The 22,231-nt window shown below is 49.0% G+C and overlaps 8 protein-coding genes across 8 annotated transcripts; 3 read left to right on the plus strand and 5 right to left on the minus strand.

Annotated features, from left to right (window-relative positions):
• Positions 1-1,811: 1,811 nt before the first annotated feature.
• Positions 1,812-3,212, minus strand: LTR64_000092 (uncharacterized protein; the record flags this gene model as incomplete). The annotated part of the gene is made up of 1 exon (XM_064894478.1): positions 1,812-3,212. The coding sequence occupies one exon, from the start codon at positions 3,210-3,212 to the stop codon at positions 1,812-1,814; it is 1,401 nt and encodes a 466-aa protein (XP_064757165.1).
• Positions 3,213-4,548: 1,336 nt separating this feature from the next.
• Positions 4,549-5,862, minus strand: GLO3 (ADP-ribosylation factor GTPase activating protein, ER-Golgi transport; the record flags this gene model as incomplete). The annotated part of the gene is made up of 2 exons (XM_064894479.1): positions 4,549-5,653; positions 5,705-5,862. The coding sequence occupies 2 exons, from the start codon at positions 5,860-5,862 to the stop codon at positions 4,549-4,551; spliced, it is 1,263 nt and encodes a 420-aa protein (XP_064757166.1).
• Positions 5,863-6,737: 875 nt separating this feature from the next.
• LTR64_000094 (uncharacterized protein) lies at positions 6,738-8,627 on the minus strand (the record flags this gene model as incomplete). The annotated part of the gene is made up of 2 exons (XM_064894480.1): positions 6,738-8,430; positions 8,485-8,627. The coding sequence occupies 2 exons, from the start codon at positions 8,625-8,627 to the stop codon at positions 6,738-6,740; spliced, it is 1,836 nt and encodes a 611-aa protein (XP_064757167.1).
• A 2,710-nt stretch (positions 8,628-11,337) lies between these two features.
• On the minus strand, positions 11,338-13,867 carry LTR64_000095 (uncharacterized protein; the record flags this gene model as incomplete). The annotated part of the gene is made up of 3 exons (XM_064894481.1): positions 11,338-11,451; positions 11,498-11,622; positions 11,797-13,867. 3 exons carry the CDS (start codon positions 13,865-13,867, stop codon positions 11,338-11,340), a joined length of 2,310 nt encoding a protein of 769 aa, XP_064757168.1.
• A 1,527-nt stretch (positions 13,868-15,394) lies between these two features.
• NAG1_1 (Glucosamine-6-phosphate isomerase (Glucosamine-6-phosphate deaminase) (GNPDA) (GlcN6P deaminase)) lies at positions 15,395-16,510 on the plus strand (the record flags this gene model as incomplete). Its single annotated transcript, XM_064894482.1, has 2 exons — positions 15,395-15,458; positions 15,516-16,510. The coding sequence occupies 2 exons, from the start codon at positions 15,395-15,397 to the stop codon at positions 16,508-16,510; spliced, it is 1,059 nt and encodes a 352-aa protein (XP_064757169.1).
• Positions 16,511-16,649: 139 nt separating this feature from the next.
• Positions 16,650-18,170, minus strand: LTR64_000097 (uncharacterized protein; the record flags this gene model as incomplete). The annotated part of the gene is made up of 2 exons (XM_064894483.1): positions 16,650-17,734; positions 17,792-18,170. 2 exons carry the CDS (start codon positions 18,168-18,170, stop codon positions 16,650-16,652), a joined length of 1,464 nt encoding a protein of 487 aa, XP_064757170.1.
• Positions 18,171-19,129: 959 nt separating this feature from the next.
• On the plus strand, positions 19,130-20,869 carry LTR64_000098 (uncharacterized protein; the record flags this gene model as incomplete). The annotated part of the gene is made up of 2 exons (XM_064894484.1): positions 19,130-19,205; positions 19,257-20,869. The coding sequence occupies 2 exons, from the start codon at positions 19,130-19,132 to the stop codon at positions 20,867-20,869; spliced, it is 1,689 nt and encodes a 562-aa protein (XP_064757171.1).
• A 453-nt stretch (positions 20,870-21,322) lies between these two features.
• On the plus strand, positions 21,323-21,922 carry LTR64_000099 (uncharacterized protein; the record flags this gene model as incomplete). The annotated part of the gene is made up of 1 exon (XM_064894485.1): positions 21,323-21,922. One exon carries the CDS (start codon positions 21,323-21,325, stop codon positions 21,920-21,922), a length of 600 nt encoding a protein of 199 aa, XP_064757172.1.
• Positions 21,923-22,231: the final 309 nt, after the last annotated feature.

Consider the following 22,231-nt stretch of genomic DNA (forward strand, 5'->3'; position numbering starts at 1 on the left):
GGAAAATTGAAGGATCCCACCTGTCACAGTTAGATGCGTGCCATTGGATATCAACAAGGCATCACCGTTTTCCTATGATGACTTATCACCGAGCTGCACCCATTGATCGTGACTGGACGTGGTCGCTCCACGTTCAATTACCTTTCCTGATCTGATACTGTTACAATACGCTCCGACGAATCATCAAGGCCCCATCTACGCACCATGGTTGGACTATTTGTTTTTTAGGCTAGTCTCACTTACATATCTCCGACGTGCAGCGCGCTGCCTCGAGGAGTCATAGGTCGCTTACTGGATAGGGCGTATCGGTATCAGTCAATGCTGGTTGAGCTATCATGATTACGACCGAAGTGAGCGTGGGCTCCTTCGTGTGGTGAAGGAGAAGGTGATTCTGTGAACATATAAGTAAGTCGCTCCTGCCTCGACCAAGTGAACTGTCTTGCCCGTATCAAGAGAATCGTTCAAGCACAGTTCCAGGACGGAAAGCACGACATTACAGACCAGTACACAAGCTCCGCCCAGCTCACTTGCACATCTGCCAATAACACTACTACAACCACCACCAATACCAAGCAAGACCAGATTCAACACCACCCTCCTATTCAAGTTCCATATACAAGACCACGTTGCCATCTAACACAATTCGAAATATGCATCACTCGAGCATGTCTCCTAAATCCTCGTCTCAGACCGAAACAGCCTCAATCAAATCTACCTCTACAACAGCTACAATCACAAGTCTGAAAGCTCTTCTGCACAACAACCCCAACAACCACCACACCCACCACAACAACACCCACAACCACAACAACAACAACAACAACAAGTCATCGAAGACTAAGCCCTCAGAAGCGAAGTCGACACCTGAGCAGTCAGCCAGGGAGAATGAGATCAGGAACGAGGCGAGGGCTGCTTATTTCTCGATGCGGTGAGAAGGTCAATTCCGATTGTTGTCAGTCTAAATGTAGGAGCTGCAAAAATAGGGAGGGGCCATTGACATTACAGATTTCATAATTTGATCGACGGTCAATTCTGAGGCATGCTTTATTGAAGTATGAGTTGGTGATGCCTGCATCATGGCGTATACATTCTAGATCCGAGCCACACATTGTGCTTCATTTTTTTTGAACTTTTGATCTCCCCTCCTTAGGGGTTTGCCGAAGCAGCGGTAAAGAGGAGGAAATCGCCTCTTGTATGCACTTCAGCAGCAGCAGCAGCAGCATCATAGACAACTTTTGTTAAACTGGAGAGCCTCTGTAGTCATGAATCAGAATGTATTCGTTAATCGGTATACGCATTCATTCACTTCTTCCTCTATGCAGTCGATTCATGTGCTCTCTACTTTTTTCACGGGCCCAGAAATCCGTTCGTTATCCTCGACTTCCTCGTATGTTAGGCGGGGCTGTGTGGCAAGATCCATCACTTGTCACCGTAACACAAGCGGTCTCGATCTGAGGTGGGCTCTGATATTTGTTCAGTTTCATTTTGCCACATCTGCTGAAGCGGTCTGTTTGCGAGTAGACCCTAGACTGGGACCCTTTCGAGCGCATCGTCCTATTGCTCGTCGTCTGCTCTACTGCTCCCTATGTACGTGGTAGCCTGGTCATGGCTCTACGTGTGGTTCGTGCTGGTGCCTCCCGTCATCACCTCCCGTCCTCTACAGACGATCGTTTTGTGTCAATATCGACCAGAAGGTGGCAAGCTCATATTCAAGTGAAATTGGTCGAATGGGAGAAGGAGCGGGGAAGGCTTATATTCAAAAGCTAAGTAGAGTATCTGGAACATCAAAATGCATGGATATTGCGTGCTGTTTATACCTTGACCTTGACCTTCCACCCCACCAGACTGACTCGGGAAGCAAGGAAAAAGCCCGTACCAATGGAGCAAGCAATACCCGCAAAGATCTTGGCGTACAAGAAACTACCATGATCCCTCTCAACGAGCGCGCCCCCTATAGGAGTTCCCGTTAGGGCTGCTATCGAGGAGATTCCAAAAACAGCCCCCGTTCTGGTTCCGATGTCCCTGATGGGAGATATTTGAGCAATCAGAGCTGGTGTCAAGCCGATGGCTGCACCAGAAGCGAAGCCGAATAGAGGTGCATATGCGATGAAGATTGCGTTTGTATCTGCTGGAATCCACATGGCGAAGATGAGAATTGTGGTTAGGAGGGCGAACAGAAACATGGTGTTGAACCTGCCAATTTTATCACCGATGATGCCAGGTAGTGTTCGACCAAAGATAGAGCCGGCGTTGAGGATGCTGACAAGATATTCCGACAGAGTCAGGGACATACCATGTCGGACTGCATCAGCAACGATGAAAGCGAATGGCAAGAACATGCCATAGTAGAAGATGAACAATGCGATTGCGACCAGGGCGAAAGGCACTTCTCTCAGTGGTCGAACGAAAGCCATAAGCTCGAATTTGCGCTTGGCCGGTGTTACTCGCGACCTGACTGTAAGATTTGCAAAGATACCCAGACCAAGAACGAGAAATGCACACGTCCGCATCGCCCATGGAAACCCAACTCGAGGGATCATCCTGCTGACCACGATAGGAAAGATGACACCTCCCAGAGAAGATCCAGCTGCTGTGAGACCCATTGCCATTCCTCTCTTCTGCAAGAACCATGTCATCACGCAAGTCATGCTAGGACCGAAGAGCATAGAGGCTCCGATAGCGCTGCAGATGGACTGACTGAGAAAGAACTGGTAGTATTCTGTGCTGAGGGAAGTCATCATGAGTCCAAATGCATGCAGAAAAGTACCACAAGCGAGTAGTGATCGAGGACCAAAGTTATCGAACCAGAGACCGACCCAAGGTGACATGAAGAGCATGAAAAATACTTCTGTTGACACAATCCAGCCGACAGTACTAGGACTGTAATCGCTGAGAGGACCACTTTGATAGTAATTCTGGAAGACACCGACGGCGTTGATCCAGCCCCAAGAACAGAACATACATGCTGATGCACCTGCTACGCAGAGCCATGCTGGTGCACCTCCATCGGGAAACTGTGATGGATGCATCGGGTTGACAGGTTGTTGCGATTCTGGTTGCTCCTTTTCAGAAACATCTTTGGCTTGTTCTTCATCACTGATGGGCTGCTTGAAGATCGTATCGGTATGTGGAACATCGCTGTGATCTCTCGACTTCTCTTTGAGTACCTCGTGCAGGCTTTCTGTAGATGAGGAAGAATGTGAGCTGGGCATCTTCTAGGTGACGGTCCGTGGGGAATAAAGCCAAGAACTCGAGGGCGAAGCTTTTGCTAAGACTTGCGAGTGCGCCAAAAGCCTAAATATGGACAATAGGCTAGGCTGGGTGATAAGTCAGGAGAATGGCGAGGACAGCGGCGAAGTAAATATCATTTATCCAACAATTGCAAAGACAGCAGGGTTCACGTCGCGCTTGCGTCCCTCGTACATTCCTGCATGAGTCTTCGTTACAAGCTCGGCTTTACGAATTCGCGAGATTCAGGCTTGATACAGCAGACCCACCGGATGGGTCCTGTTCAAAGCATGCCAGCGAGCTGTGAACACTCTTGATTGGAACAGGTCGTTCGAACTTTTGTCCGGGCTTAAAAACTCCCGGAGGTCGGTTTCTTTCGATGCCGCAAATTTGATTGGGTCAAGCTGGAAAGCACATATGTGATTGTTTAAGACCTGAGCATAGCAAGTAAAGACTTCATGAGCCGCTCCACTTCATTCATATAGAATCTAGATAGACAGATCATTATATGGTTTGTGCAGGCAGAAACCAGTGTCGATTCTTATCCCCATGGCTGTTGCCGAAGATGAGAGTTTACGAAGCCATTAGCCTCATCCACCCGATCAACCACTGACTATACAGAACCTGCCAGCTTGTCTCTCAAAGCAACCTTTCCTGTACACCAAAGCTAGGAGCTGATCTCGCACCAAATAAGAAGTGCCTACCTTCACTGGACGCCAAACTATGGACCGCTGAAAAGTTGTCCGGTAGGATTGAACCTCCTTTCTTCTAAAAGTGGGGAACTCGGCCGAGGATCCTCATATCGCACAACGAATTCATCGTAAGACCCATCTACTCAGGACTATAGTTGCAGATCGTCCGACGAAATGGAATCGATCTGACTCACTCACGGACGAAATCAAGAACATTATCTACAAATCGGGCAAGTAAACGTGGTTGCTACCAGCCGCGTCGGACATGATTGTGTCTTTACGGGACCGAGACGAGTTTTTGTCGAGCGAACCTGACCCCTTTCCCCGAGACACTCACTTGGTACTTGCAGGATCGTGCACAATGTCTGACTAATCATCTCTCTACCACGCGAGCTTGAGATGTGTCTAGATAGGCAACCATAAATCTCGGTGATACGTAACATCTTATCGTGAACATATACTCATGTTTGCAGATGGTCTTTGTCTCTCATGCATAGCCGTGGGACTTCTCTAGATGTTCTTACGACACAGTTCGTTGCTCGTGAAATCAGATTCTCTATGCCATGAAGATAGATAGTTCCTATTTGAGGAGCTACTGCATCATGCAGTCGTCTAAAGAGTTATCCAACTAAGAGTTGAGGTATCTCGCAACAGCACCCCTCAACCTCCTACCACCCTCACCAGCAACACTGATCAGATTCTCCAAATCATCACCAGCGTTAATCCCCATCTTTCTGACAAAATCTTTCGCAACACTTTCTAGATCGTCACTTCCTGCCTCGGGTATATCATCTTCAGGTCGACCAAAGTATGCGTTCGAAGATATCGAGGTTGCACCCTCAAAACCCTGTAGACGTGTCTTGGCCTCACTTTGTGCAGAAGGATCAAAGGCGTTGCGACCGAAGAACTCGTCTGAGGAAATGCCCTTCTGTGTACCAAATTTTTGGCGAGCGTAGAGTTCGTCGTCATCTTCTTGCGCAGCTGGTTTGGCAGTACCGACAGATCCAAAGCCCAATTTCTTGGGTGCGGCAGCGGCAGGAGCTGCAGATCTCCCTACCATGCCAAATCCCAGTCTTGCCTGTCCCATACCTAACCTTTCGACCTCGCTAGGGCTTCGTTGGTGTTGCTGCTTTGCGGTGGCGGTAGGAGTCGTTGGCTTGGGAGACTTGATGTCTGTGCTTGCAGTGACGGTAGTTGTCTTGTTTTTCTTGTCTTCAAAAGCCTTCTCGGCTTCAGGATCGTAGCCCAGCTTTTCTATCCTATCTGCCTCTGCCTTTGCAGCTTTCTCGGCTGCCTCAAAGTCAATCTCTTCTCCCACCACCTTCTTCGCGCCTAATTTCGTAGTCTTCTTTGCACCTAGAATATTCTTTCGTGTCGCGGCAGCGCCAGGCGCCATACCAGGCTTGCGTATAGATGTGGCAGAATTAGCTCGGATGGCGGCGGGTGCAGGTAGAGACTTCTCTGCAGCATCTTCCGCAGCCGCTGTCGCATTCAGTGGTGACTTCGGCCTTCCAGCCGCGCCATTTGGGTTACCTGCAGACAGGAAGGGCGAGGCTGTACGAGAAATTACCGGAGGAGTGCCGACTCGGGAAGGAGGATTACTAGGCCTCTTGATAGCTGGCTTGTCCCATGAAGAGAAGAAATCGTCGTCTGCGTTGTCTGTTGCGGGCGTCGAGGTACCATCGCCAGGAGTACTTGAAACATCGTCTGTTATAACCACTTCTTCAGGATACCTGCACAATAGTCAGCTTTACGCTCTCCTTCTACCTAAAGAAACCACCCACTCTTCCGCATCTCTGGCAGCCCTGCGTTTCAGCTCGTCTTTGTATTTGTTGGCCGCATTCGAAGTATACTTGACTTTCGCATCCTTGCTTGCCAGCGCCGCACTACCGCCATTCGACTGAAAGAACTTGGTGGCAGAGTCGTTTCCTCCTACTTTCATGGTCCGTAATTGAGCCCATTGCCAGACATCTAGGTTTGTGGATCGAACGAAGGAGATGTGTACACCAAGATTACGATGGTTTGAGGAGCAGTCTAGACACAGGTATACCCCAAATGGTACCGACGACCATGTTGGGTTCTTCTGACCACAGTCAAAGCATATCTAAGTGGTATGTTAGGGAGTGGACAGACACAGGGCTGGGGTTGTCAATACCTTGTTGGCGGGCTTGCTTTTTAGTTTCTCAAAGACTTTCTGCGACTGTAATTTTGTCGCACTCATCTTGTGTGCCGCGCTGCGCAACGGACAAGAGCACAGTATGCAAGATGGGTGCGCAGATCGGAGGTAAAGACAGATTTCTTTTGTTTAGCACATGGTCGAGAACAAGGACAATGATGCAGGAGCCCACTACACCTCTTTCGCTCCACCGTTGTAGGGGTGAGTGTTGCCGCCTCCCCTTTTCGAAGCCGGAGCCTCGTTCAGCCTTGTTGACCGTCGTTCATGGGAAATGCCTCTATAAGTGGATGCTTGTAACCCGTATGTAGAGGTCAAACCTTTTCCACTCCTATGTTAGTATCACTCACTTCTATCGATACGAGATTGCGAGAACAACATCAGAGGTCACGATGATAGGAAAGTTAATGGATACCCCAAGATAAATCCAAGAGTTACGATCAAGAAAAGATGAAAACTGCATAACGAGAGTCGATTGTGGGTATATCAGTATATCATGCAGTCCAAATACATCATCTCAATTTGCCTGCTTTCATACATGACACCAGATCATGCCTCGTAATCGCTTCGATACATAAAGTCTCGCCCTTCTACAGTACCGTAACTAATATTACCATACCAAATCCGCACAACGTATGATTTTACTAAACGACCTCCGAGAAATATCGTTTGCTGCTTCTGCCGCTAGGACTTCTGGGGTCGATTGGAATCTCGTGATGCACAACATGTGGTCTGAAAACAGCATCAACAGGTGGTTGCCACTCGTCTATGCTAAGAGGAAAGTACTCGTACAGACCACCCGCTGTGTCACTCGCGTTCGATACTTGTGAATAGTTGTGGACAAGCTGTGGTCGAGATACATGGTCGTGGCCATATCTACGACCTGCACTTATCGATGTTGGCATTGGAGCTGATTGCGACATTGGTGCGCTAGTCACGCCCATTGTCATCGAAGACTGACTCGATTGCATTCGTGGCCGTTGTTTCGCAGGTGGTTCGCCCGCTCCTATGGGCACAGGAGGATATGATGTATTGGCATAGGTTGCAGAACGAGGTTTGTTCGTTAAATTCGGAGATGGATTCGAGGTTGGAGGCCGTGAGGACGTACGGCTAGATTGAGGTTGCGGATATGGTGATCCGCCACCTTCATCGTCACTTTGAAAGTGCAAACTCACAGGCGCACTGTTCTCTTGTCCCATGTTCGGGGAGAAGGCAAAGTTGAATGGCGTATGAGATACATCTGGACTCGGTGCGCCAGTAAATGCTATTGGTACAGGTGGGTTCATGGACATCGTATATGGAGGAGATGGCTCGGGTATTTGAAACGGTGAGATAGACTGTTGCCAGCCGTTAAGATCTACTTCTGGCTTGGATAGGTCGTTGTGGTCGAAGATGGGATGAGATCTAGGTGCTCCTGTTGCTACTGGTGGAGAAGCCTGTTTGGGCACAGTATTGGAGCTGTCACCCGACCTCGATAGGCTTGGTACGTGTTTTCTCGATGTTGAACTGCTACTGATTGGAACGTCTTTCCGTGCTGCAAAATTCCGTGGACTTCGACCTCGCACTATTACCGCGCCTGACCTCGATTCAGCGATCGAAAGCTTCTCCCCCGTTGAGACTGTTGCCATGACTTTCAAATGAACTGTAAAATGTTGCTGCAACTCTTTCCTTCGTCCATTGTTTGCGGTGGCTATTCTAAACTGTAGCCGTTTCCACTGTATCGGGATTGAGTCAAAGTCTGAATCCATGTCTGCAGTGCTCAGCTTGTCCAGCGCAATAGTCGGTGGCTCTTTCTCTGATTTCTCGTCTGCTTTGGTACTTTCCGTGCTATTTGGTGTCTTCCATGGTACGGAGATGATCTTAACTGGATTGCCCTCTACTGACTCTGTCGCCGAGACCACAAGTTCTAGTTCGAAAATAGGTAATCTTCGTCCGTCTTCCGCGAAAACGTATCTTAGATTCTTCGGTAATGTGACGTTACCAGTTATTTGAAAGAGATTGCGACGATAGCACGTCAGCTCGGGTGGAGGTGGTGCGGTGTCCATGCTCGTTGGCCATTGCGACTCGGCAAGGAAAAACATGCCGTGCAATTGTGCTTGTATGTTGATGTAGCATTGTTGAAAGGACTCGTTGAATAGGCGATATGGAAAAGTCGGCATGGAGAAGGATAGATACTTGCTGTCTCGATCCATTGGCGGGCTATTTCCATTATCTGGAAGCTGATCAAACGAGGGTATGTTGTCCTGATTGTACGTGTCATCAAAGCTGGACGACATCCTCTTCAGCATAGCCTGGTGAGCCAATCCCCCACCGTGGCTGTAGGACATCTCATCACCACTATCACACGTTAACCCCAAACTCCTGGATTCTCACATTGAGACGAAGACTAACCTGACGTATGTTTCTGAATCAAAATTCGAGTATTGGTCGAGTGTGTCCATGTGTGAAGTCACGCTCATATAGTCTAGGTGCAAATTGTGGTTCCCAAATGGTAGCGGACTCGGAAGAAAGTTTACAGCATCATAATTGTCCATCGTGGCTGCTGTTCGAGTCGAAGTTGACTGAATATGGTTTGCGCACTGGATCTGAGAAACACCTGGATACCATGGAGTTCAGGCCAACCACTTTGATCGATTGGAACCGTCTCGCGATGGCGGAAGCCAAACTCGGATTCACGTGGTACAGCTCTCAAGCCTGACAAGAGTTGTGAGAGACGACCAGCGAGTGCTCGATTGGATTAATGAACTGCGGCGATCTGGAAGATGTTGGCCAGGTGCAAATTGAATATAGGTCTAATTGAGTCCAGATGCTGCGCCCGTGATCTGCGCTTAACGTGTATTAATGGATCTGATCCAGTGTGGGTTGTTGGCGGACCCGCCTACGTGACCGGTTGCGACGTCGATGAGCTCGAAGTGGATGTTGTGAATAGTGTGGCACAAAGACGAAATATCGAAGGACTAATAGAGTAGAAGAGCTTGAAGATTGTACCTGAAAAGTTGGAATCATAGCATGGGACGGGGCAAATGGATAGTGGTGGCTCAAGTGGGCATGTGCAGAAGCTTACCCAGCGAGCTTCTTTCTTCTCTGCAGGCTTCTAGAAGACATGGGGAAGATTCGGTGCCAGGCCTGCGCCTAACAGGCTTGCTCGGTCAAAGAGAGTTCGTAGTGGTGGACGCTGTGGGCGTCTGCCTCGATGCTGTAGCGAATCAAGGGAACCCCGAGTCTGAGAAGAGAGACGGTGCGATGGTTGGTTGAAACTGACGCCTGCAAGGCCAACTCAAAGGACCCTTGTAATCACGCTAACTCAAACCGTGGCCAACCTAACGCAGTGCTTGAACTCGACCAAAAAGCGCTCTGCCGTTCGCCATCGTCTTATCAAGCGCAAGAGGCAAACCAGCCGACCTTGCACTCGACGGGGAATCGTCAAAAGAGGCAAAAGCAATTCGTCAGCCACGCACTGGTGGTCGCGAGTCGCGAGGATAATCTTTCGGTGGTCGCGCTTGCTTGAGCACGTCAAGTAGCGCATCCGGTCCCAAGCACGCCTGCTGATCATCCATTCCATGCTGGTCCTTCTGCAGCAAAGATGGAGATGTCGTTCAACCTTGCAAGTCTGCGGCATGACACAAGTGGCCCGATTTTAATCATCCTTCCATCAATAGAAAACACCTAAACCTCATCAAGGCAACACACGAGCTATCCGAGGACTTCTAACACTTCTGTTTGGTCAGCGCATGCAATTTCCAAATAGCAAGACATTCTACCCCACAACAAATCACTGACCGTAGATCAGGATGGCACTACCTATACTCGTATTGCTTTCGGGTTCGTGACAGATCATCTACTCAGCTCGCTTTGTTTGTGCAGGACACCACACTCGGCAGCCATACCGGGAGTGATTTGCAGAGTGCTACTTCTTCACAGTCTACAAATAGATGGAATTACCCTACTACCTAGCAGTACTATCGAGGGTGGCTGCACGTTCCATGTCATTCGTAGATCCACAGCATTCGATTCATGGCTGGTAGGTGAGTATGCCAATGTCTGCTCTCGATATTCCGTTTATTGCCGACCACCTCCCCGTCAAGGTCAATACTGCGGAACACAAACTCTGATCGACCTTCCTCTTTACCCGATCGAGAGTTGATAGGCTCGTGCCACTAGCGTGCTCCTTCGTACACCCAAAAACCGTGCCGAGCACGCGGTGAGTGTCAGCCACGTTCAGGCACATGGATATCGGTGATTGAAAAGTCGAAGATTAACACCGCCAATCAGATTGACAATTTTCACCGTCGAGATCGTCTTCATAGCGGCACATGAGAGACCTTGAAAACACGGCACAATTCGGTGTAGGACCAGCTTGAAATAGTGCTTAGATCAAAAGAGTATTTGGCGTGCTTCGACCATATGCCGACAGTCCGTAACTTCTGCAAATGCTAGACTGTAAAGAGTAAGCGGGTTCATCAAACAACTCTACACTTGCTAGGTCTCGGATAACTCTGTCACCGCTCTTAGCGCTTCTGTGAGATCTTCTTTTCGGCTTCCATGCGTCATTTTCGATACACTAACCAAACATGTCTTGGTCACAACGCAATCGACACGGTGGTATGACCTTGGCGCTGTTGGTCAATGCATACTGACGGCGTGTTGCAGCATGCTGATGCCAGCGCACGACAGGACTGAATGTGATCCCAGTTGCAGATGCTGCAGCCCGCATCACGTCGCTTCTTTGAGATGAAATCACAATCGCAACGTCTCCATTCAACGACTTATGGCGTAGGCGATGTGTGCCGAAGTAATTGAATCTGGAATCCAGCTGCCTGATATTTGCTTGGTGTGCTGCAGCCACTGCTTTCAGAAAGAATAGGGGCCAGAAGTGAGGTAGACTTCTAAGTAGGTGGTGGTGAGAGCTACTGTAACTCCCTGTTGCTAGCCTAGCCTCCTGCATCCTTGTTACAGCCTCCTTGCTCTAGCTACTAATGTAGGCAAGCATATCCGAAGAGCGCAATCAAGTGGCTCGTCGCGTAACTGATTTCCCTGAGGTACGAGCCTGTAATGATTGCGCGGACTAATTCCATCCTCGATCTTGTCGATCCTATTTTAGGCAAATATTATGAGTCTGGTCTCGTGGAACAGACGTGCGCGGGCAAAGATCCATAACCCATATACATGACTGGCTTTGCTGACGACTAATTATCAGTCATAGCACATCGTTTAGAAAAGGTACATTTCCCTTCAGCAAGACAATCACGTCTTCTCGAACGTATCCCAGTCCTCGGCTAAGTTTTGTATGGTCTCGAATGTATTGAGCACGGTGAACCCCATACGTTGGAGTCCAGGCAATGCGGAAGGGTCATCGACCTTGCGAATTGTTAGTGTGAGGCTGACAAGTATGTGACGAACTTACATAGTCTAGTAGAAGCGAACTGATGCCCTGCTTCTTCAACTGGCGAACACCAAGCAACATCAGACCTTGTAACAACGACGCCTTGTCCTCCACATTCGTACTCACGACTGTCGAGCCAACTCCTCCTGCAAGACTGTCAGCGTTTCGCATACAGGGCACAAAAGGAGCCAACTTCGATTGCTGTCTATATAATAGTACAGTTGCGATAATGCTTCCGTCAGATGCGTTTTTGCCTCGCACAACTGCACAGCCTTCCTTATTGCTTAGCGCGATTTCGTACAGTACTTGTAGGTCCGTACCAGCGTTTAGCTTGACGTGCTCCATAATGCTGTCGGTGTATTCGGTTCCATGTACCAAATCGTACTTAATTTCGCGCATAGCCAGACTCTTGCCCAGGCCATCAGGTGCTTCCCAGTGCGACAGATCTGGAATACCCAGCCGCAGCACCGTCTTTGTCTGGTATGGTGTCCAACCTAGCTTAGAAAACCATTGAGACAATTTACGATGCTCCTCTGGATCGTCACTTGGCAAGCCAGGAAATAGATTCGGCAGTCTTGTGCCAAGCTCCAGCAGATGAAGTCCTGGCTTTTGCAGCAATGCTCTGATGGCACGATGGTGCAAAGAATGGCCAACTGATTGATGACGTCGACTTGGATGAACCACTATCGCACCGATCGAGCCCACGCTATCGTGGTGGGAGTAGTATGTTGCGCAAAACCCGATCAATTCTTTCGTCGAGCTATTTCGGACAACAAAGTGCGCCTCGTCGATAACATCACTGGAAAGCAGGAATGAAGCGGCCGTAGCGACCCTAAGTAGGCTTGATCCTGGTGGTGCGGCTGCCGCAGAGGTCAACAAGAGAGCGTCTAAGGCAGCTCTATCGCGATCATCGCGATAGTGCTCAACAAGCCACTGCTGACGTGCTTGACTATGTTTGCGTGTTTTGTGGTTCGTACTATTCCTAGTCTTTGTGTCTGCTGATCTCGATTCGTCATGTAGAACTTTGACAAGGGTTTGTAATGCAGTATCAGTAAAATCGAATGTACATATGTAGGTACCTATAGACATGTCAGAAGCGAAGTCGAAGGGTGAGCTGACAGCAGCCACAACACATGGTTTCTCGTTAGATCGACCAGGAAGGTCCTTATGAATTCGACAGAGCATTGCAATATGCTTTGCAAAGGCAGCCTGATACTTGTTCCTGCCTGCATCGGCTGTAATAACCACAACAGCACTGGCACGTTCTAGCAAGGCCTCATGCTGTGGTCGGACACCGTTGGCTGTGTATGAAGCGTGCAGAACTTTACCCTCGCGGTAAATGGCTAGTGCTTGACCAAGCTTCTGGAAGACTTTTTCTCCAGCCATCAGCGTGCCGTCCGTCACCTGTGTTGTTCTGAAAGAGACTGGCCCTTCCAGAATTTCCTCGGTAGATTGCTTGAACGCAGCAGAACCTGGCAGTGGCTTCACCAAAGGCGTGAGAAGCAGGAGTTCGTCTTCAGGACGCATCACGTTTGCAAGTGGCAGATACTTCTTTTGGTCTCGTACAACTCGGACGGTGTTGGTGTATGCCGTTGACGAAAGGCTGCTGTTGGTGTAGCGAAGGCGGTCGAGATTGTCCAGACCTGGCGGCGAAAAGGCCTTCTCCCACGATGTATATTTGTCTTTCAGGCTCAGCACCCGTTCCACAGACTCTTGTACCCGGTCTTTCTCGATCATGCCATTTTCGAGTCCTGCAGTCAATCCGTTGATTGCTTCTTCTTGGACAGACATTGACCGGCATGTGAGAATGATGTCGCAACCTGCTTTGAAAGCCATGACCGTACCACCACTAATACCAATGTTACGGCTCAAGGCTTCCATCTCTAAGCATTCTGACACGACTATACCTCCGAACTTCATCTCCGTCCGCAATAGATCTCGACAAATCTGGTCTGATAAGCAAGCATGCATGACGTTGATGTGGTCAGAGGACATTGCGACGCCTCCAACCATGATAGCGTCGATACCGCCAGCAATGGCGTGTCGAAAGGGTACCAAAGCGTTCTGTGACAAGTTCTCAAGAGAATCCGTGATTGTGGGTACGTCAGTAGGTGCACCTAAGAACTCGAGGTTGCCGTAAGAAGGAAAATGCTTCCCGCAGGTAGCTACACCGCCCTCCTGTAGGCCCTTGATGGCTTCATAGCCAAACGCTGAGACTATCGCAGGATCATCTCCATAAGACCTCACACCTAATGGCTGATTGCGAGCATTGGTGAGGACATCCAAGACTGGACCAAGCACCCAGTTGATCCCACAAGAGGTCAATTCTTCTGCTGTGGCTCTGGCGATCCGTCTGGCAAGCTGCTTATCGCCTGTAGTCGCCACAGCCATGGCGCTGGGAAACTGACGCATGTAAGCTCCATGATAAAGAGTATTGACACCTCCATTTTCTTGGTCGATAGCTATCAGTAACGGTACTGGATGGCCTGAGTCTCGGGCAAGAGACTGCAAATCCAGGATCAATCGAGTGGCCTGTGGCACAGCTGCAACAAAAGTCAGAACAGCACATGGAAGGAAGAGAATATAAACATAAAAATATGCTTGGTCAATGAGGGTCGCGACTGCCTCCCTATACGAAATCGATGAAACTTCAGGTTGTTCCTTCGTAATCGACGTTCAGAACGACTGCTGCCGCCTGCACAAATAGTGTGTATAGTTGGAAGGACATTCCGCCACAGGCGTCTTGACAACCTATTGAATTGATCATGCTTCTTGCATAGTGTGTTTGCTTTGTGCTTCAGGGAAGACGACGTCGACTTCCATCACAAACCCTCATTGACCAGAGTTGGGAGGGTAAGAGAGGATCACAGCACATTCAAAGTTTTTAGCAGTTAGCAGGATCGAGCCTACGTGGTAGGTACATATAAGTGTCCTAATCTGATCATTTATTGCCGTTCCATCAAAGCCCATCATAAACAGCTGGCCAAGCTGCCTGCGACACCATTAGTGACAACACATTAAGCGCACATTCTGCAGCACCGAGCAGATGTGAATGAAGTGAAATTGTTGGTGGTAACATATTACACGTCGGGTTTGAGGATATCGCCATACAAGAATCGCTCACCTGGCTTCATCCCACACTGGCGGGATTGCATAGCCGCTTTCCGTCATGGGGTTAACGACATAGACTTGCGAGCACGAGGCTCTTCATAGATGGTCAATGCTCTGCAAAGAAGTGGCTACCAATGCCCTGATTGGATCCTAGAAGACCCGCCTGGCACGTGTGGGACGTCAGCAAGCAACAGAATCCACACAAAGGAAAAGCTTGTAAAAGGTTCAAGGTGAGGGTAACATTGAGGAGTTGACAGAAGGACAGACAGAAAAGAGGGTTGCATTGCGGCAGACTTGCCATTTGGACTTGAGCTTGCCTGTTACGAGTTCCGTACATGGTCAAAAGATTGTTATACACTTCACTTCAAGCGAAAGACAATGCGTATGTGGTCTTCACCAAATGCGTCATTACAAGATACCGTTCGAGACACTTACATTCCGACTTACCTTCCTCCAGTTCCAGCATGCAACCTTTGCTCTCCAACCTTATCAAACGTGAATCCTCAAGACAGCGCAACGTCCAATCATTTTCACAGAGTGCCGCAGACGTCCGATGCCACTCACTTCAATGGACAGTTCCATTGCTATCTCGATAGTATGATGATACGTATCGTTTACTTTGGGATGGTTGATGTCACCTAAAGATTCGTGAGGCATCGTGTATCATGATATGAGAGATGACCATCTTTCGTAGCTCTGGATGTCCATCCTATCTTGACATGCTAACCACCAGAGACTCGACCCTTAGTACTTACTGTTCACACTAGGGAACTGACACAGTCGAGACTCGAAGCTCAGTGGCCCAGGATGAAGCTCATTATCCGTGACGATGCAGAGAGCGCTTCCGAGTATGTAGCGCGGTATATAATCAGTAAGTCAGCTCTAATAGAACTGGGGCCTATGGTGAACTGCTGCTGACACCATACAGAACGTATCAATGACTTTGCACCTACACCCGAGCGTCTCTTTATCTTAGGTCTTCCCACCGGCAGTAGTCCAGAAAAGATCTACAAATACCTCGTCGAAGCATACAAGAATGACGACATCTCGTTCGCAAACGTGGTCACCTTCAACATGGACGAGTACGTTGATCTGGCAGAAGACCACCCAGAATCCTACCACAGTTTCATGTACAAGCACTTCTTCGCACATGTCAACGTGAAACCTGAAAATGTACATCTACTCAACGGAAACGCACCCGACCTACTGGTTGAGTGCGCCGAGTACGAGCGCAAGATCAGAGAAGCAGGCGGTATCGAGCTCTTCCTCGGCGGAATAGGTCCAGACGGCCACATAGCCTTCAATGAGCCTGGATCCTCCCTGCGATCACGAACGCGAGTCGCTACCCTAGCAGAAGACACGATCCGCGCAAACTCTCGCTTCTTCGACAACGATATCTCGCAGGTGCCGAGACAAGCGCTCAGTGTAGGCGTGGGCACGGTCATGGACGCACGCGAGGTCGTCCTAATCGTTACGGGACATAACAAAGCTGTGGCACTGCAAAAGGTGGTCGAGGGTTCCGTGTCTCAGATGTGGACCGCGAGTTGTCTGCAGATGCACGAAAATGCCGTAATTGCATGTGACGACGCGGCTACGGATGAGATGCTGGTCAAGAATGTGAGATACTTCAAGAGCATTGAGAGAGTCGAGGTGGAGCAGATTGAAAGGAAAGGAAGAGCTACTGTTGCTGCGATAAGTGAAGATTCGCGATCGAATCAGTGGCGTGGTGCGTTGAAGAAGCTGCAGGTTGATACCAACGGCGCGAACAAGAAGACACATAAAGCTGAAAATGGTGAGTTGACGCCAGATAGTATGCATGGCAGGCTTGTGGACTCGGCCATTGCTATGGACGATATCGAGAAGATGGAAGATGGAATGAAGCTCACGAACATGGGTTCTAGAGTCAACACCATTGAGATGTAACTTGTTCTTTGATTTTGAGCATAGCGCGGTAATTATAGGTGGTTTCAATTTCTCTCGTAGTACAATAACAGTTTTCCTACTCTGGTCCTACATCCTGTTTCGTGTCAAAATATAGAATACCAACTTGATATCTGCTATCCTATAGCTTTGATGGTAAAACCTTAGTAAACACAGTCGGCACCTCCCCACCCATCTCAACAAGCGTGCTCTTGTTCCTCACCCACGCCTCCAATCCCTTCCGACCATTCTCAACACCAACACCGCTCTGTTTCCACCCTCCAACAGCCATCTCAGCCGGACTCTCTCCCCACGTATTGATCCATGTGATACCTGCTTCAAGCTGGCTGATCACTTGATGGCACTGGTTGATGTCTTTGCCGAAAACACCTGCAGCGAGGCCGAGAGGTGTATCGTTGGCGCGTTTCACTGCTTCTTCGACGGTATCGTAGTAGAGAATTGCCATGACAGGGCCGAAGATCTCTTCTTTGACGATGCGCATGGAGTCCGTGCAGTCAGCGAAGACTGTTGGTCTGACCCAGAGGCCTTTCCTGGTCTTCTCTGGGAGACGGCTTGTCAATACCTCAGTATCGAGGCCACCATACAGTAACCCTGCCTTGTCGACTTCGATGCCATGCTTGATGTATCCGACTACCTTCTCGTAGTGAGGCTTGCTGACAAGGGGTCCAAAATTCGTGTTTTCGTCATACAAATCGCCGGCTCGGATGTAGCTCATCTTTTCCACCAACCTCTTCTCAAATTGTGACTTGATAGATCTTGGTACGAACACCCTTGTGCCATTGGTGCAGACTTGGCCAGTACTAAAGAAGTTGGCCATCATCGCTCCATCCACGGCATTCTCGATATCTGCGTCGGGAAGCACAATGACCGGGCTCTTTCCACCAAGCTCCATAGTAACGTATTTCATCTCGCCTGCCGCAGCACCAGCTACTTTCCGCCCTGTACTGACTTGTCCAGTAAAGCTGACTTTCGCGACATCTGGATGCTTCGTCAAATAAGCACCTACATCACCTCCACCATACACAACATTGAATACGCCATCGGGCACACCAGCCTCCTTGTATATCTTGGCAAGCTCTTCTGCATGTAAGCTTGTGAACTCGCTTGGCTTGTAGACCATGCAGTTTCCTGCTGCCAAACACGGCGATGACTTCCAAAGCGCAATCTGAATGGGATAGTTCCATGCTCCGATGCCGACACATACTCCTAAAGGTGCTTTCGTTGTGTATACCCAAGCTGTTGATCTGAGCGGAAACGACTCACCGTTCAACCCTCCTGAAGCGACCAGGTTGGCGTAATATTCTAGTACATCAGCACCTGTCGGGATATCGATCTGAGACGTCTCCGAGTACGGCTTTCCTGTTGACCGTGTCTCAATTACTGCAAGTTCGTGTGTACGTGATCTGAGTATGGCAGCGGCTTTCAGAAGGATTCTTGACCGCTCAATCGCGGGCGTAGATGACCAGGTTGGAAAAGCTTTGACTCCAGCTTGTATAACATCATCAAGATCCGTCTCTGAAGATGTGTGTATAGTGGCTATAGGTTCCAGCGTCGATGGGTCTATAGCTTGATGAGATTTGGAGCCGTGTGATGACCGAGGTGCTCCATTGATAAAGGTATGGCGATCCATGGAAGGTGGCATGCTTTGTTTCCCTTCAGATTAAGATCAAGACGTCTCGATGTGTATTGAATTTGCGGCAATCCCAATGTATGCTTGATGAACAGATTGTGATTGTGACCTTGCTATCAAACACCAGATGAGATTTTCAAAGCCTGTGATTCAATGCTGGATCCACGTTATTTTATTCAGTTTGAACGAACTGCAGTTACGCAGCCACGTGCGAGTGTCAAGTACTTTCCCAAGTTGTAATATTTCCTTCCCACTTCAGACGTCGATTAGCTGCTCACTGTGCATCAAGACTTTGCTACAGACTAGATCTGTTACAGGCGTACTGTCCTGGCAATTGCTGTGAAATGCTACCAGATTACGTAACTTTGAGCGGAGTTTTCCAGGGTCGTTCCTGCCGCTCTTACGCGGCTTATCGCTGCAGGAAGGCGGATCATGGACTTTTGACGACGCGATCTTCAACCAATCTTTTCACCGTTATCTGAGTGTCCAGTCTGAACTTTTTTTTCCTCAATCGAATTCACTACCTTGCTATCTAATCATTGTTTGATGTGCTACGACAATTTCGTTTTTCATAATGCCAGCCACTTGGATGAACACATTTTGCAAGTTTCAACATGCCCTGGAAACACCTGAAACTCACAGCAATTCTTGGTCAATGCGGCAGAGCTAGACCAGATGTTGTATGTGAAAGCTCGTGACCGAAAATCAATAAATTCCAACGCGCTTGACCTGACGAGGAAGTGAAAACCATGTGGATCCATATCTACTTTTGAGACTTCAGGATCTGACTTCCTACTTTCGCTTCGTCGGATCAGCTCTTGAATTCTCAACTTTGTATTTCTTTCCATCCCTCTGTGGTCTGTTACAAGTACCCAAATATCGAGTCTTCACTCAACAATAGAGAATCTGCTGCGAAGTTGAATTGTGGTCGTCTGTCTTCACACCGCCATAGATCCCAAGCAACAATAGCTATGGCGACCACCAATCAACTATCTGCTTCCGACTGCGACAGCTATGACTACGTGATTGTCGGTGGCGGCACTGCCGGTATGCGGCGTTCGAGCCCAAAGCACCTCTGATTTGTACTAACGTGATCAGGCTGTGTAATCGCTTCGCGGCTAGCTGAATATCTACCTCACAAGAAGACCCTACTAATCGAAGCTGGGCCTAGCGACTTTATGGATGACAGAGTCCTTGATCTTAAGAAATGGCTCAACTTACTCGGTGGTGAGCTCGACTATGATTACGGAACCACTGAGCAGCCCATGGGCAATTCCCATATTCGACATTCTCGAGCGAAAGTTCTTGGCGGATGTTCTTCCCACAACACCTTGATCTCATTCAGGCCCTTCAAGTTCGACATGGATATCTGGCAGTCAATGGGCGCTAAAGGCTGGACCTTCGAGACAATGACTCGAGTATTGAACAATCTTAGAAATACAGTCCAGCCTGTCCACAGTCGGCATAGAAATCAGTTGTGCAAGGACTGGGTTCAGTCGTGTTCCCAGGCTATGAATATTCCGGTCCTTCACGATTTCAACAAGGAAATCACGACTCAGGGTGCCTTGAAGCAGGGTGTAGGATTCTTCTCCGTCAGCTACAATCCAGACAATGGGTATAGATCTAGCGCGTCAGTGGCTTACATTCACCCCATACTTCGAGGTGAGGAGCAGAGATCCAACTTGACTGTTTTGACAAATGCGTGGGTTGGTAAGATCAACCTGTCAGCAGACAAGAAGTCCGTGAAAGGTGTAAGTGTCAAATTGCACGATGGTAACGAGAGGACAATCACTCCAAAGGTCGAGACAATCCTTTGCGCTGGCGCCGTCGACACACCACGACTTATGCTTCTGTCTGGACTTGGTCCTCGAGAACAGCTTTCCTCACTGGGTATCTCCTGTCAAGCTGATCTTAAAGGTGTTGGTGAGAACCTGCTCGATCATCCAGAAACGATCATCATCTGGGAACTTAACAAGCCAGTACCAGCCAACCAGACAACTATGGACTCCGATGCCGGTATCTTCTTACGCCGCGAACCAGCCGATGCAGCATCGCAATCCACTCCCAACAATAATCCTTTCAACCCTCAACAGCTCGCCGATGGAGAGATTGCAGATGTCATGATGCACTGTTACCAGATTCCGTTCACTCTCAATACTACAAGACTAGGTTACGACGAGATCGTCGATGCATTCTGCATGACACCAAATATTCCTCGACCACGATCAAAGGGCAAACTCTACCTGACCTCTGCTGATCCAAACGTCAAACCAGCACTTGATTTCCGCTACTTCACGGATCCACAAGGCTACGATGCTGCCACCTTCGTCTTCGGCATGAAGGCAGCACGAAAGATCGCTCAGCAGGAACCATTTAAATCATGGCTGAAGCGAGAGGTTGCCCCAGGTGCAAACGTCAATACAGACGAAGAGCTCAGCGAGTATGCCAGACGAGTTGCGCACACAGTATATCACCCTGCTGGAACCACAAAGATGGGTGACGTGACGAAGGATGAGTATGCAGTGGTCGATCCACAACTCAAGGTCCGTGGTCTCGAGGGGTTGAGAATTGCTGATGCAGGTGTTTTCCCTGCCATGCCGACCATCAACCCTATGCTGACTGTTCTTGGCATTGGCGAGAGAGCTGCCGAGCTGATCGCAGAGGAAGCTGGATGGAAGAGACCAGATGTCCCAATCAGGCCTTCGTTGTAAGAAGTCTTTGTCAATCGTTACTATGTTGATATTTCAATATGTACCACATATACTTGCAAAGGAGGCAGGAGTTGTAGCGAAAATTCAGCTGATCATTCATGTATCGCGACGAGATCCCTACATAAAGCACCGCCAAACTCCATTCATAATCGGTCATGAATCAATACGTTCTTCCGCAACACAGTCTCCGTGTCTTTTCCACCTGCCTATATCATTGTGTCTTTCTGAATTGTTCAAGCCGTTCATTTGAGTTTGTCGTCGCCAGTACAAAACACAATCTTTGCCTTTGCTGACCAAACAAACCATGTCGTGTTTTCTATTCTGGCCACAAACCAGGATAGACACGATACTTGTCCAGGATACCCATAGTTCTCTTCCAGTGCTCTCTTCCCGATCGTGGCGTGATAGACATAACCGCTCTGCAGATGCCTGTCCTGTTTACTGAACCCCAGCATGTTCCTCCAAGAAGCACAGATGGCTACTCAGCCACAACACACCATGTCCAAACGCAGTAAACTCCAAATGCTGCAGCCTCAAAGCAGTCCAGCCGCTGCCAAAGCCAAAACGCCGTCGACCGACAAACACCCAGGCCCCACGGAATACCCTCACCTCCCCAACAACACCACCACCATCACCACTACTCCCTCACCTTTCGAAACCCACTTCCACACCAGCGAAACATACCTCTCCCACTTCAACACCAAAAGCAGAACTGATCCCTTCTCCACCTTCACACCATACAATCACTCCCTCCACCCTCACCGTCCAGCATACAACGTCCAAGCAATTGGAAACTGGAAACTCGATCTCAAACAGACGGGTGGAGTTGGATTGGTGGAGGGCGAGTATATGGCTCAGATGGCGCATTTACGGGGGTCGGGTGTGTTGGCGGAGATAAGGGAGGAGCTAGAAGAATTGAGACCGGAGAGGCAGAGTGGGGGATTTGTCAAGACTTCGAGGAGAGGAGGTATTGGGAGGATGTATGGTGTGAATGCCTTCCATCGGATCGAGGTGGAGCAGGAGGAGGAGGAGGGCGATGGATATTGTCGCTAGTGGAGTGAGAGTTGATCCAGGAAGTGGAGATGAGGTGTTGGCTGGCTATTAAGGCCATGTAAGACCTTTCGGAACTTGGTTTTCCAGCACATGATGTCGTGCCACAGCTGCTGAACTGCTCGAGCAAGAAAGTCGCTCTCAGATGATGTCAGCAAGAACTCGTACTGTGTGGTGTAGCTGGAGAGTTCGCTCAGTTATTTCCCAGGCACTGCTCAACCTCCCGGACGTGGGAAGCGTCGCGAGGTCTTAAGGGTATTGAACCGAGCTGTTTCAACAATTCGGCTCTTTCTACCGCCTCAGTACAATTCG

The sequence above is a fragment of the Lithohypha guttulata genome (genome assembly GCF_036872675.1).
Source record: "Lithohypha guttulata strain CCFEE 5908 chromosome Unknown scaffold_1, whole genome shotgun sequence".
NCBI lineage: Eukaryota > Fungi > Ascomycota > Eurotiomycetes > Chaetothyriales > Trichomeriaceae > Lithohypha > Lithohypha guttulata.